This window comes from Hippoglossus hippoglossus, chromosome 11 (genome assembly GCF_009819705.1).
Source record: "Hippoglossus hippoglossus isolate fHipHip1 chromosome 11, fHipHip1.pri, whole genome shotgun sequence".
Lineage (NCBI taxonomy): Eukaryota > Metazoa > Chordata > Actinopteri > Pleuronectiformes > Pleuronectidae > Hippoglossus > Hippoglossus hippoglossus.
This window is the reverse complement of record NC_047161.1, coordinates 14,768,566-14,780,808: the sequence shown is the minus strand read 5'-3', so window position 1 is coordinate 14,780,808 and position 12,243 is coordinate 14,768,566. Positions and strand designations below refer to the sequence as shown.

Genomic DNA, 12,243 nt, shown 5'->3' with positions numbered 1-12,243 from the left:
TGATGACACTGTCAATTTATCAATTAAGGATTATATATTCAGGAAATAAATTCCCCCCTAAACAGTCACCTACTGCAATATTTGCAATCTATACAGAGGCTCTATGTGGTGATGGCTTTATTCCCTTCTCTCTCTGAATGCAGGGATGAGATTTCCATGAGGAGGAAAATGTCTCCCAAGTGTGTGTTGCTTCTTTGTCCAAGCCGTACAATTTCCACTATCCAAATACTGTCACAATACGGAAGCAATAAATCACTCAGGAGAAGGCGCTTTGGGAATAATAGAAAGGCCAATGTGTGGAGAAGTGGATGAGCCTCGCAGAGTATCATAAGCATAACCTGAGGAGGGAAAAATATCTGTAATTTAATGGTTGTTTTCAAATCCACAGCTCTTGGCGGTAGAGAAGAAAGGCATCAATTATATGCCAGTCAAGGTTCATACCAGGTGGAACAGCACTTTGTTCTGCCTCTATTTGATATCCCCTGGCCACAGCTGACACTGCTAACACCGCTTTCTGTGGAGAGGAGCTGATAGAATCCAGCACCTTCGACAAAGGTGCTCGCCCGGGCTCCGAATGAATGTGGCCATATGTCTTTCCAGAGATGTGGCTGCAGCCCTCTGCAATACGGCACTCATTTCCAGCAATTTACAGAACTGTCTCCATGACGATAAGCAGTTATCTATGGCAGGAAAGAGGGTTTGTGGGAAATGTAGGTGAGGCAGGCTCTCATACAGGAACTGTGTGGAGCCGACTAAAACCAGCTGAAAAGCAGAAATCAGACTCTGATTGTTTTTTCTTTTGCAGCAGTTTTTATCTAAATGTATTGTGATTTAACAATAGAAAGACTATCTGAGTACTCAGAGAGGAATGTGTTTTTTGTTGTCGGCAGCCTCTCAGTGTGTCGAGGATAAATTGGCAGAGAGAACAATCCAAGCAGAGCCTGCCGGAGCTGCCCGGTTCAATGCCTGTTCACGAGAACTTGGCTGGCATTCTCGTGCAGCCTTGTTATCTCAGTCCAAGTGGGTGGGAGGGATGCTTGTGCGCTTGCGCGAATGCATCCATGTGACCGGTCATGTGTGTTTGCTCACAAAAAAGCCAGGGGGTCACGGAACAGATTGCACACTGTGACCTCATATAAGCCCGGTCGCTGCCAACCAAAGCAGCGGAACGGCAGAGTTCCCTTTACTTTACCCATCTTCCTATAGGCGATGGAGCCAAAGAGGCCCTGCTCTGTTCTTTTTGTGGGGGAACTCTCACCTCCTGTTCACGGAAGCAAATATAAACCTCCAGGATGAAAACAACAGCGAGTGCTGCTCCAACTCTCATTTTTGCCCTCCATTGAAATTGCAGCCCTTTTATAAAGCTCACTAACTAGTTAATGTTTTAACTGCATGTTTCTCTGTCACGACAATAGGACATTAAGAAAATGTTCTTCCATTCACCGGTTTTATGAGTCACATAGTTTTTGAAAGATTTTGAGATTCAAGCGGGGCTAAAGGAGGAGTGGGGGTCATTTGCTGGAAAGACCCAAATCTGTGCGACAGGTCATCCTTGATACATCCAAACTGTGGGATCTGATGCCATCATGACCACGTTTCCCGACATTGTTGAAGTCACAGCTGATGCATTTCCTCACTGTGTTGGTGCTGTTGATCACACACAAAGAAGCGGCAAACCTGCAGAGTCGTAAATGAGTGGACACACACATTCACGCACAAGGTCTTAAGATTGTAAAGTCGTTCCAAGGGCCATCAAACAGGCTCCAGCTGGTCTTACATAAGGACAACCCATGGGTTGAAAAGCAAATCTCAACTCAAATCCCTACACCCTGTGATAAGACAATGTATCATGTGATAATAGAAATGTCTTTTCTTCCAAATGATACTATTTTGTTTACTTCGTTGTGCTGTAAATCACATGGCTCCTTAGGGCAATGTTGGAACAATGTTCACAACAAGCATGAAAGCAGGAAATCTGCATGAAGTTAACACTGACCAGAAAACCATACTTAGCTAATTATGCCACAGACCGTTCTCCACAAAACCAACCTCTTTTACCACCTATGTAAGAATCATGTCAAACGGTACATACACAGTCCATGAATGACAACCAATAAAGTATAGTAGAGTTCTCCAGAGGCTTTTGGCTGTGACACACTTTAAGAATCGCAAAAACACACAATAACAGAAAGAGATAACAGCTGGCGTATCTACAGCCCCAATTTACACGCTAAGGAAAAGCAAGGAGTTATGACTAACAAGTAATGATAAGCATCTTTATTGCCTTCCCCAAGGAGGTTGTGTTTTTTCGCCCCCTGTCCATTCGTTTGTTGTTTGAGTGGTTTGCTTGTTTGTCAGCAGGACTTTGCAAAACCTCCTGAAGTGTTTTGCGAAACTTGGTGAAAGGATGGCCCACGGGATGGAGTGTGGAACTGGACCAAGGGCAGAGGCATTTTTTGACATTTTCATCAATTTCACAGGGAATAATTCATGGATCTTGATGAAAAAAAATAAATCAGGCATATTTAAGGGACTGATAGCCGAGTGTGTTCAATTTTGGTGCAGCTTGATTCAATTTCAGGGGAACTGCTGGGCCTCGGTGGAGGAGTGCCATTCAAAGTCTGGATATGAAATGACCTCTATCGGGATACGAGATTGGAAATTGGGGAGCTCTGTTGTCGGGCTTCCTGCCAGCTGCACTGCTGATGGCCCTGCGTATCTCTAGAAAGCCCCCTGAACAGGCAGAAAATGCCCACTCACAAAAAATACACTTGAGAAGTCAGGAATGACCAGCCTGACCTCCCTTCACACAGACTGTAAACAAAGTATGGGCGAGGCCTAAAATAGCACGCTGCTGGATGAAGGAGGTTTTTTCAAAGTTATGCAATATCTCTATTTGGATGTAATTGGAAATAATTTATCTGGTGTAGCAAAGGCCGCTTTGTAGGACTTAGTGTTTACGTTATCGCACGTGTGTTTGTGTGACAGGCATACATTGTTGCATGCTCCAAATCCTTTTGTTTCTTTCAACGAGCACACACACAGTAGCGACACACAACCGCCTCTTTCACCATAACAATGTCACGTCCAAGCACCCACTCCTTAATTTGGCCATTTGTGCTACTCAACAAAAACAACAACGAAATGCTTTGAGCAGTCCCTAAATTTAAACCCTGGACAGGAAGTGGGTCCATATCTGTTTCCTGTTCCAGTATTGTTTCTCCCCAGGGATAGCTCATTGGCGATTGTTCACCCTGACAATGGGGCTGCAGTAGGCATTGTTGCATTGTTTGGTCCTGGCTCCCCTGTGTTGTGAAGCCCTAATGTCATGGCAACCTCATCAAAAAGCCCAGTGATTGATGGGTAAATGCGCAAAAAGTAACTGCTGAACGGCTGGAGTCAATTAAGAGTTCTGGTACCACTGATAGCTCGTAGAAAATTGTGTCTGTGTTGAGTACTATGACTGCGATGATAGGAAGGGGGGAGTGGGGTCCTTGTAGAACATGTTTTGAGCATTGGGGCACTTTTAAGATACTCAAAGACTATTGAGACAGTAAAAGCATGAAGAAGCATAGGGGCTATCTTTTTAAAGGAGAGCTTTGATTAACTTCTTGAACAAAATGAGACTGGTGCTGCCACAGATGTGTTTGGGGAAAGAGTTCCAGAAGGAGCCTTACAAGAGGCCCTGCCATTTTCCTCTGAAACACTTCAACTACTTTAACGTTAAGGGTGGGAAACTCAAATGCTGCTATAGACAATAATGCTGTGCTGCTGTGATCCAGGTTTGTTTGTCATATAAACACAGGTAGCTAACTGATCTGCAACTGAAAAGACAATGGATAGGAAAATCTGGAGGGACATGGGGCCATGTTTCAAGGTTACCGACATATTTTTGGCCATGAGGGACGTATTTATATTGAAATATCAATACACATCTTGGACACATTTATACAAGACTGTATATAAAATCGACTGGCGCTATCAAGCTACTATATCAAGCTATCAATGTTATCAACATTAACTGTTGTGTCTTTTCACCCGACCTAAGACATATTCTGGTTAGGGCAGTAACATTATATCACATTCTGCTCATTGGAACATATTCCTGTGTTCACACAGTTTGCATCAACACAAAAGTTAGTTTCAAAACACTTTAGCATTGGATAGAGCATTTAGCATAAGATTACAAGGAGAAAACCTGATATAAGTGGAGAAAAAAATGATTGTGTCCATTCCACGGTCAGGAGGTTGAAACAACCTTCATATTTGTTTTTAGTTATGATGATGATGTTGTGAACTATGAATTTATTTAGCTTGTTGTTCACTGTGACTCCTGACTGGACAGATGTGACAGAGAAGAAATCAGGAGCTCAGACGATCATGTGAGGATTCACATCAGTTCTGCATCGTGTCATGAGAATAAAACAGCTGTTCTGTCTTTTATATTTAAGTCGGTGTGTCTAGGTGAAACAACGAGGTTGTGTCGCCTTAAATTTTGCTTTGGTATGAATTGTGGGGTGGAATATTCTCCTTTCCTTTCATAAGGGATGGTCAAATGTTTCCTATTCTAAAGGAGACGAGTTAGGAAACACTGACGCTCCGTAACTCATTATTTAGAGAATTCGAACAGCTCTTATTGTGTCGGCTGCTGAAACACTTCCGGGTCATTTCACTCACTTAGGGAAGTTTCTAAACAAAATGGACTATTCAAACGCACCCATGGTCCCACGTCCCTTCAGTTTTTACTTTCGAATGTCTTTGCTAAACAGTGGGTGGCCTGAGAAATGAAAGCAGTTAGTCACATTCCCTGTGTTTATATGACCAAATAACCTGGATCACAGCAGTTCATTATTCTGTTCATTACAGCATAAGCTTCCCATCCTGTGTGATGTCAGAGGAAAATGGTGTGAACATGGTCCATTGATCCGAAATGATGGAGACAGGGGGAGAGGTTATTGAGTCTTCAGGAAGGAGTGTGGCAGTCCATAATTAGACCGAAATGGTAAAATAAGTAATAAGTAGAAGATAAATTGTTTTTTTGAATCTTCCGATGTCAGCCAGCTTTCTATTCTTGTGTATTCTCCTGTAAAAATATACCTGTAAATGTTATTGTAAAATGTTTAGTCTGTGTATGAGTTTGATAAACGGCAATACCTGAACTCCAGGATTCTGTGTGTGTGTGTGTGTGTGTGTGTGTGTGTGTGTGTGTGTGTGTGTGTGTGTGTGTGTGTGTGTGTGTGTGTGTGTGTGTGTGTGTGTGTGTGTGTGTGTGTGTGGGGGGGGTTGTTTAATAGGCGGAAGTGGTGCCCTTCCAACAGGCAGACAGCTCTATTGTTCCTGCAGCACCGTCTCCAGCCTGTCCGCTCAGGATGTTCGATTGGACCTCCTTAGAAAATAAAAAGGAACAGCCAGCATCACCCTCACCTATTATCCCCCATCATCCAGCGAGAACAATAGAACACCTCCAGACGCCCCACTCTTCCCATGAGCCTCGGAGTTTGGTTCCCACAGCACTGTCCAGTTGCGAGGATCCGGGGCCATTGTTAAGACGCCGAACCTGTCCTGTTGATTGTTCCCAGAAGGACACACACACACACACACACACACACACACACACACACACACACACACACACACACACACACACACTCCTTGTTAACTCCCTCTCGTTGTAATTTAGCTGCAGACTCCCCCCCCCTACCTCTCCATCCTCACTAGTTTCAACTGGAATCTTTCACCAGCTTGAAGCAATTGCCGCTCTGCACACGCACAACCGGGGTCACTGGACCGGAGCAGGTCATTCCACTGATAGCAAACTAGAAAAAGAGGGGAGTACAAGCTGATGGCTGCCGATAGCAGGGCAGCATTTACCGGTCTGGAGCCAGTGTTAATCTTTTCCCCTGTTTCATTAACTGGCAGGCTAACGTAGCAGAACTTATCCTGGCACAAAGGAAAGGTTACCATCCACTCAGAGAGATGGACCTTCCTGCTTCATTACTAAACACAGGAAAGGCTGCGGGACTGGAGTGAAAGTGTCAACAGAATAATTATTCGGAGTCCTTTTGTAAGAGTTGTCACATCTTCCGATTCCGGGGAGAGTGGAAGTCAGTCAGAAAATGCTGCTGCTGGAAAAAGAAAGTCTATAGAATAGCGTAACGTTAGTAAGCCCTGTAGTTGTATGCCTCCACCAACAAGTGCAGATTCCGTCCATATACATTTTGTCCAGATTCATATGAGGTCACTGTGATCTTTGACCATCAGTTCATCTTTGAGTTCAATGGACAACTGGTCAAAAATGGAAGAAATTCACTAAATGCAGACGTGAGATATCATGTTCAAGAGGCCAAAATGTCACCATGACCTTGAGCTTCAACTACGCAAACCGGATCAGTTGGTCTGTGTGTCTAAGTGAACATTTGTGCCAAATTTGAAATGATTCTCTTGAGGCGTTCTTAAGATAACACGTTCCTGAGATCTCAGTAACCTTGACCTTTGACCTCCAATTTCTAATCAGTTCATCCTTGAGTCCAACTGAATGTCTGAACCGATTTGAGGAAATTCCCTCAAGGCGTAGTTGAGATGTGTTCATGAGAGTGGGACGGACCAGAAAACCTAATGCTTTCAACCAGTGGCTGTCATGGTAAAGATGCATAGAAATGCTACTATGCGACAATTCAAATTTAACTTTAAAAGTGAACCTTGCAGCTACACCAATTATCGGGGGGGGGGGGGGGGGGGGGGCTGTAGCCTCCATGGCACCTCTACCTTCAACATCCTTGTCTGATTCTATACGACACCAATAACTTATTCGCCTTCAAACACCGATTCTTCTTAAAGCTTCTGTTACCACCTCAGTGGATTTGCTTTAATAATGAGAACAATAGCAGTCTTGATAGAATATGTGGAAACCGTTCCCTCTTCCTGTCTTCCCAGGGAGGTCATGTTAGGTACAGGCAACATCACCACAGACCTCCTCCATATTGTTTCAGCACCTCAGTATTCCACGTAAAACCATTATTTTAATCATGATTTCCGTTCACCCAGTACAGGTCGTTGGGCCACGATGGTGGATCATTGGTTTTGTTGGACCGCTGTATATTACTGGGAAATTACTGGTGGGCTGTGAGACAGAGTAGAGAGCCGCCCATAAAAGGAGAAAGTCAATTTTAGCCGCATGTTGTTCTACTGATGTCTTTATCAAAAGGAATGTTTTCACATGTGGTTGTTGTACGTTTGTATATAGTCGTTCGATGCATATCAAACTTGAGCCAGTTAAGACCAACAGTGGTCTGTGTGCAATCCCACTGCAGCAATGCGAACATTAACGATCTATCTGTTCTTCCAACGTGGCTCAACTTATCCAGACTAACGTGTTGTTATCAGTGTAAAGGGATCGCTTGGATTCTCTTCTCGGCTGATTTGATTCTTTGGATAAACACATGTTCTCATTGCTGGGTCCTGTGGCTTCTCGCTCTCTCTCTCTCTCTCTCTGTTTCAGGTCTGCCACGCCCCCTTGTAGGTACCAGGATCCCCAACCTCCTGATTCCCATTAGGTCGTCAGTGGAGCAGCGTTTAAAGCTCCCACAGCCAGTGCGCTTTCCTTTTTCAGTCCCAGAGAAAGCAGGTTCATGGACTGGTGTTGTTACTGCGCTTGTTAGTTTTGTGTCTTTCTTTGCACTTTGCTACCTTTCTCTATGTTGTAGCTTTAATGGAGCCTGTGAGGGGTTCGCTGCCATTTATGTTGCTCTAATTTCTCTCCTGTCGTTTGCCCGGACATGGAATTCAGTTTTGCTTTTGTGTTTATCTCTGTGGACTAGTTTGGGTTTATTTTTAGTTATTGTGGGGGGGTAGCTATTTTTGCCTTAAAGACCCAAACGCTTCCATTAGCTGCAGTTTTTATCTAACATCTTTCCGTAAATAAATGCTAGTGATTGTACGTTTGTGTTAGTGGACGTGAGTTAATGCAGTTAGTTTGTGATGAAGACAATTTAGTGCCACGTTCAAGTGTCAGCAATGTCTTAGATAATCTTGATTTAAATCATTTAACGGAAGTTTATAAATTTATTCAAAGCTAAAATTAATGGTTAATCACCTTAGAAACTCTGTACTTATGATTCTAGTCATCAATGTAGTGGGTGATGAATCCCCATAATGTCTTGTTTAAATGTGTGGTTTCTATTTCCATCTGTCTTCTGATAGTAGGTTTTAAAGTATCTGGTTTATTTAGTTGTGTATTCCATGATTTACATGCAAGTTTATTATTATTACAAAATTTTAAAACTGTTTATTGTAAATGATAAATTGTAATAAATCATGTTCATTCCTCTGGGTGAGAGACATTCGTCACCCTGATACAGACTTTGATGTATTTGGGGTTTCACTCTAAAACTTTCGGTCATGAATCAGCTTACTGAGAATAAGCCTTAACTTTTTAGATGAGCCTCGGGACTCACTGGTCAGACCACAGCTATTTCAAGCCAGCTTTGAAGTGCTGAAAAATCCAGAAATCAAGTTTCTCACATACAAAAAAACAGGAATGAAATGCTGGGTTTTCGGAATGGACTGGTCTTTTTTTTTTTTTCATTGTGTGCCATAGGTCAAACTCCGTAAGGGGAATAGGTTGGTGATTCCTCCATTTATTACTGCCAAGTCTTTCCTTGTTTAGAGTCATTACTTCCTTCCTTTGAATTTGATGTAACTTTTTGTCCTTGGCAGCAGCAGTTTCATAATGAGGGTGGATCAGATACTTCTTTAACCTCTAATGCGAAAAAATGCTGCAGAGAAGAGCATGTGACACAAAGTTTTATTACTCTGTTTGAATGAAATCTCAAGTGGAAAATTCAATCGGACACACTTTCAGCATACTAATTTATTTTATTCATTGCATTTTTTCAGTGAACACACACACACAACTAAAACTTTGGGTGTGCCAACAAAATCCAGACTTTCTAAAATGAAAGCATTATGTGGATGTTTCAGACAATAGGACTAAGCAGCTTAAACTTCCTGAGAGACCTCCCACACCGCTGGCTTATTTTGTCACATACCATCACATGAGATAAAAGAACTGCAGACAAATACCCTCTCTTTCTTCCTCCACTTGTATGTTCACAATCACATGTTCCTTAACCTAAAGAAAAGATTAAAAGGAGAAACATCTGTGTGTGGCAGCTTCGGAACATGAAAATGGAGAAATTAAATGCGTGAGATTCGGTAACAAGCCACAATAACATGTATGTCAGTGGCACAGGTAGATTTAAATAAAACAATGTATAACGTTTTCTTCAGGCCAGTGGACAAACCTTAATTCAGTTCAAAGCCTGAACACCCAAAGGTTCCAGTATTTAAGGTGTTTTAATTACAGAGACTTGCTTTAGCTACTGATTAATGCACAAACAGGTATGTGCAACATTAAGTGGAAGGTCAGAAAATCACATACAGCACATATATGGTGTATTTGACTCCTTTTTTTTTTTACCCTCCTGCTTCTAGAAAGTCTCTGAAATGGACAAAAAGCGACCTGAAGAATCTTGGTGGCCGTGAGTGATGAAGAATGTCTGAGTTGACGAGAAAGAAAAGGTGTTTTCTCCCTCTGCTTCACCTCCAGTACACCATCCTCCCGCTGTGAGACGGGACAAACACGAGTCTCTAACGCCAGTGACAGACGGTTAGCTCTTTTCTGATCGGTTCCTGTTCAGAGCAGCTTTGGGTGTAAACTCCAGTTTGTCTTTCAGGCTAAGCACCTGCGTGCTGTCCATGCCCACTTGTTCCTGCAGCTTCCTCTCGTCCCTCAGCTCCTGGATGCCCTTCTCATCCACCCGAGTTTTCGGGGTCCCTCTGATGAACCACTCCAGGTGGTAGCCCACGGCTCCGACCACAAGGGCGACCGGAAAGGTGACGTAGGGAGCGTAGGTCCGCATCGCAGTCCACAGGACAGGCCACATGACTGCTCACAGCTTTGGCTCCCAGGTGCTCCTTGGAGAAAAGAGAATAAAAGGGAGGATTTTTTTTATTATTACATGAATATAACTAGAGGGAAATGGAGGCCATTTACTCATAAGGAGAAGACTGTTCTTATATAACTAGTTCTGATTTAAAATGTGATCAACATTTCTTCTCTCCTGGTTCCCCCTTGTGGTTCAACACTGATCCGGACAGTTAAACCAAATCATGTACTAATGCAAATGATTGATAATCAATATCAATTATTATGAAATTATACGTGGGCAAAAAAATTGCGAATAGAGAAACAGATGATAAAACTAACGAGTTTCTGAAATTTAGGCAGATGCGCACATTTAATGTCAACATAACCTCATGTTATTACCTCTGCCAAGGAGATTGTTTTAGTCTGAGTTTGTTTATGTATTTGTTAACTAGTTTCAATGAAACTTTATATAAAAGGTGGGACATTTTCCAGGGTAAAACCCACCACAAACTTTTGGTGTGGATGCAGATCAGGAGGCGGATCCGGTAATCTTTCATCAGTTACTTCAACATTGTGTGAAAGGGTGTTTTACAACATGTTGGTTGGTTGGTTTCTCAGAAAACCTCCTTGGATCTTGTTGAAAGAATCTGGAATGTTTAGGGACCAGTATGAGTGTGTGCGATGTGGTGCAGATCCAAATAAAACATCTGGATCTAGTGAATCTATATGTGGTTTAATAGAGGGACAGCTGGGTCTTAAAGAATCCTAGAGGTGAGCACTTATACTGAATGTCATTGTAGTGGTATACACATTTAAGGTTACGTCATGTTGTGGCAATGACATGAATCAGTCAAAGGTTAAGATCTGTGTGTTCTTGTGTAACATACATGCCGAATTACAACCCACTTCTCCACGATTCATAAAAGGTATGAATTCATGTTCGATCACCTATGCTTTACTTTGACAACACGCAGGGAAAAATAAATGGACATTTTTCCCAAGGTGGTTTGGTTTAGCGGCGGTCAACCTGGATGAATTAACCACAGAACGTCAAGGAACACAAGTGACACAACCTGTGAACAGATCCAAGCTGACACACTTCACACAGGCCTGTCTTCAAAGTGTTGGATTCCGTGGGGTTACAAAGTCATTCATCTAAACAGCTCGGAACCGGCGACCTTTACAGTGCTACCTTTTAGATAAGCTAACTTTAATGTGCGACAATACGTGTGTTACGTTGACGTTTGAATCTGAGTAGTGACACCAAACCCTCCAGCGGCTGCGTTTCCCCGATGACACTCAAGAGTTTATCTAAAGTTAAATGACTTCTTGTTAATTCATTAGTCTCCACTCACCTTTAGCACGTTGACGATGCTGCAGAATACCGACGTGACTTCCGCCTGACCACTTCCTGCTTCCTCCTCATTGGCTGTGGAGCGTCGCTAGGCTGCAACCAAGAGGGTTTCAGTTGAGTTTGTCCCAGTGCTTCATCGCCATCTAGTGGTCAAAACACCAAACTGCTTTAACGTGAGAAATGCCATCAACTACTCCCAAATACTATAAGTTCTATCTAAGTGTTATTGCTGGTATTGATGGTTAATGCTGCGAATAAGTAACATTTTGAAATTATTGGTTATAAACAAACATAACATTTAGACTCAATGCAACAGAATTAAACTAAAGTTAAAACTCAGTCTTCCACTAACAAGAAAAAAACACCATCTTATTCTAAGGGACATGCATCTTGTCGGGGGTCCTTGGCTGCAAACAAATTGAGAACCTCTGGTCTAGGACAGTTGTGTTCTTACATAACATGTATTGGTGCATGTCCTTCCCTCAGCACTGACAGTCATACAAATCTCGTCTCTTTCTGCGTTCAAACACTCTGGAACGGAATCCTCCTGTCGAGGAACACTCATGAAAGGCTGACAGATCTGTCGCCACTATTGTGTAACATGTTGACAAGGCGTGAGCCCCCCCTCCCGCATGGATGACAAACCCCTCAACTGTCAGGATAGGATTTTATTTTATTTTATTTTTTTCAGGAAGGCTTTGCTTTTGTTTAACTGCTTATGAGGGAGGCAGAGCGACTGTGTCCGTTTCACAGGGGGGAGAAAATATTCCACAGTAGTTTCTGGGTAATGATTCGGCAAAGCTCTACATGATTGACGGTGCTGACGGTTTCCCGTAAAAACTACAAGAAGGCTGCTCTTCAGCGAGCTGAACGCAGCCCGACACGGAGACGATGCACAGTTCTGACTCATTGGCCATTTGTGCACAAGCAGGGGAGTGCAAAATAGTCTTATTTCCAAAAT

The 12,243-nt window shown here is 42.8% G+C and overlaps 1 protein-coding gene across 3 annotated transcripts; it reads right to left on the bottom strand.

The window, feature by feature from the left end:
• Window positions 1-8,785: 8,785 nt before the first annotated feature.
• Window positions 8,786-11,339, bottom strand: smim12 (small integral membrane protein 12). Of its 3 annotated transcripts, none has more exons than XM_034599741.1 (2): window positions 11,284-11,339; window positions 8,786-9,972 (listed from the first exon to the last, which is right to left on the bottom strand). In XM_034599741.1, the coding sequence occupies exon 2, from the start codon at window positions 9,942-9,944 to the stop codon at window positions 9,669-9,671; it is 276 nt and encodes a 91-aa protein (XP_034455632.1). In that variant the 5' UTR covers window positions 9,945-9,972; window positions 11,284-11,339; the 3' UTR covers window positions 8,786-9,668. The 3 variants fall into 3 exon arrangements, with proteins under 3 accessions (XP_034455632.1, XP_034455633.1, XP_034455634.1); XM_034599742.1 differs by having other exon boundaries at window positions 8,786-9,975; window positions 11,284-11,330; XM_034599743.1 differs by lacking the exon at window positions 11,284-11,339 and adding an exon at window positions 11,202-11,220 and having other exon boundaries at window positions 8,786-9,975.
• Between the last annotated feature and the right edge of the window lie 904 nt (window positions 11,340-12,243).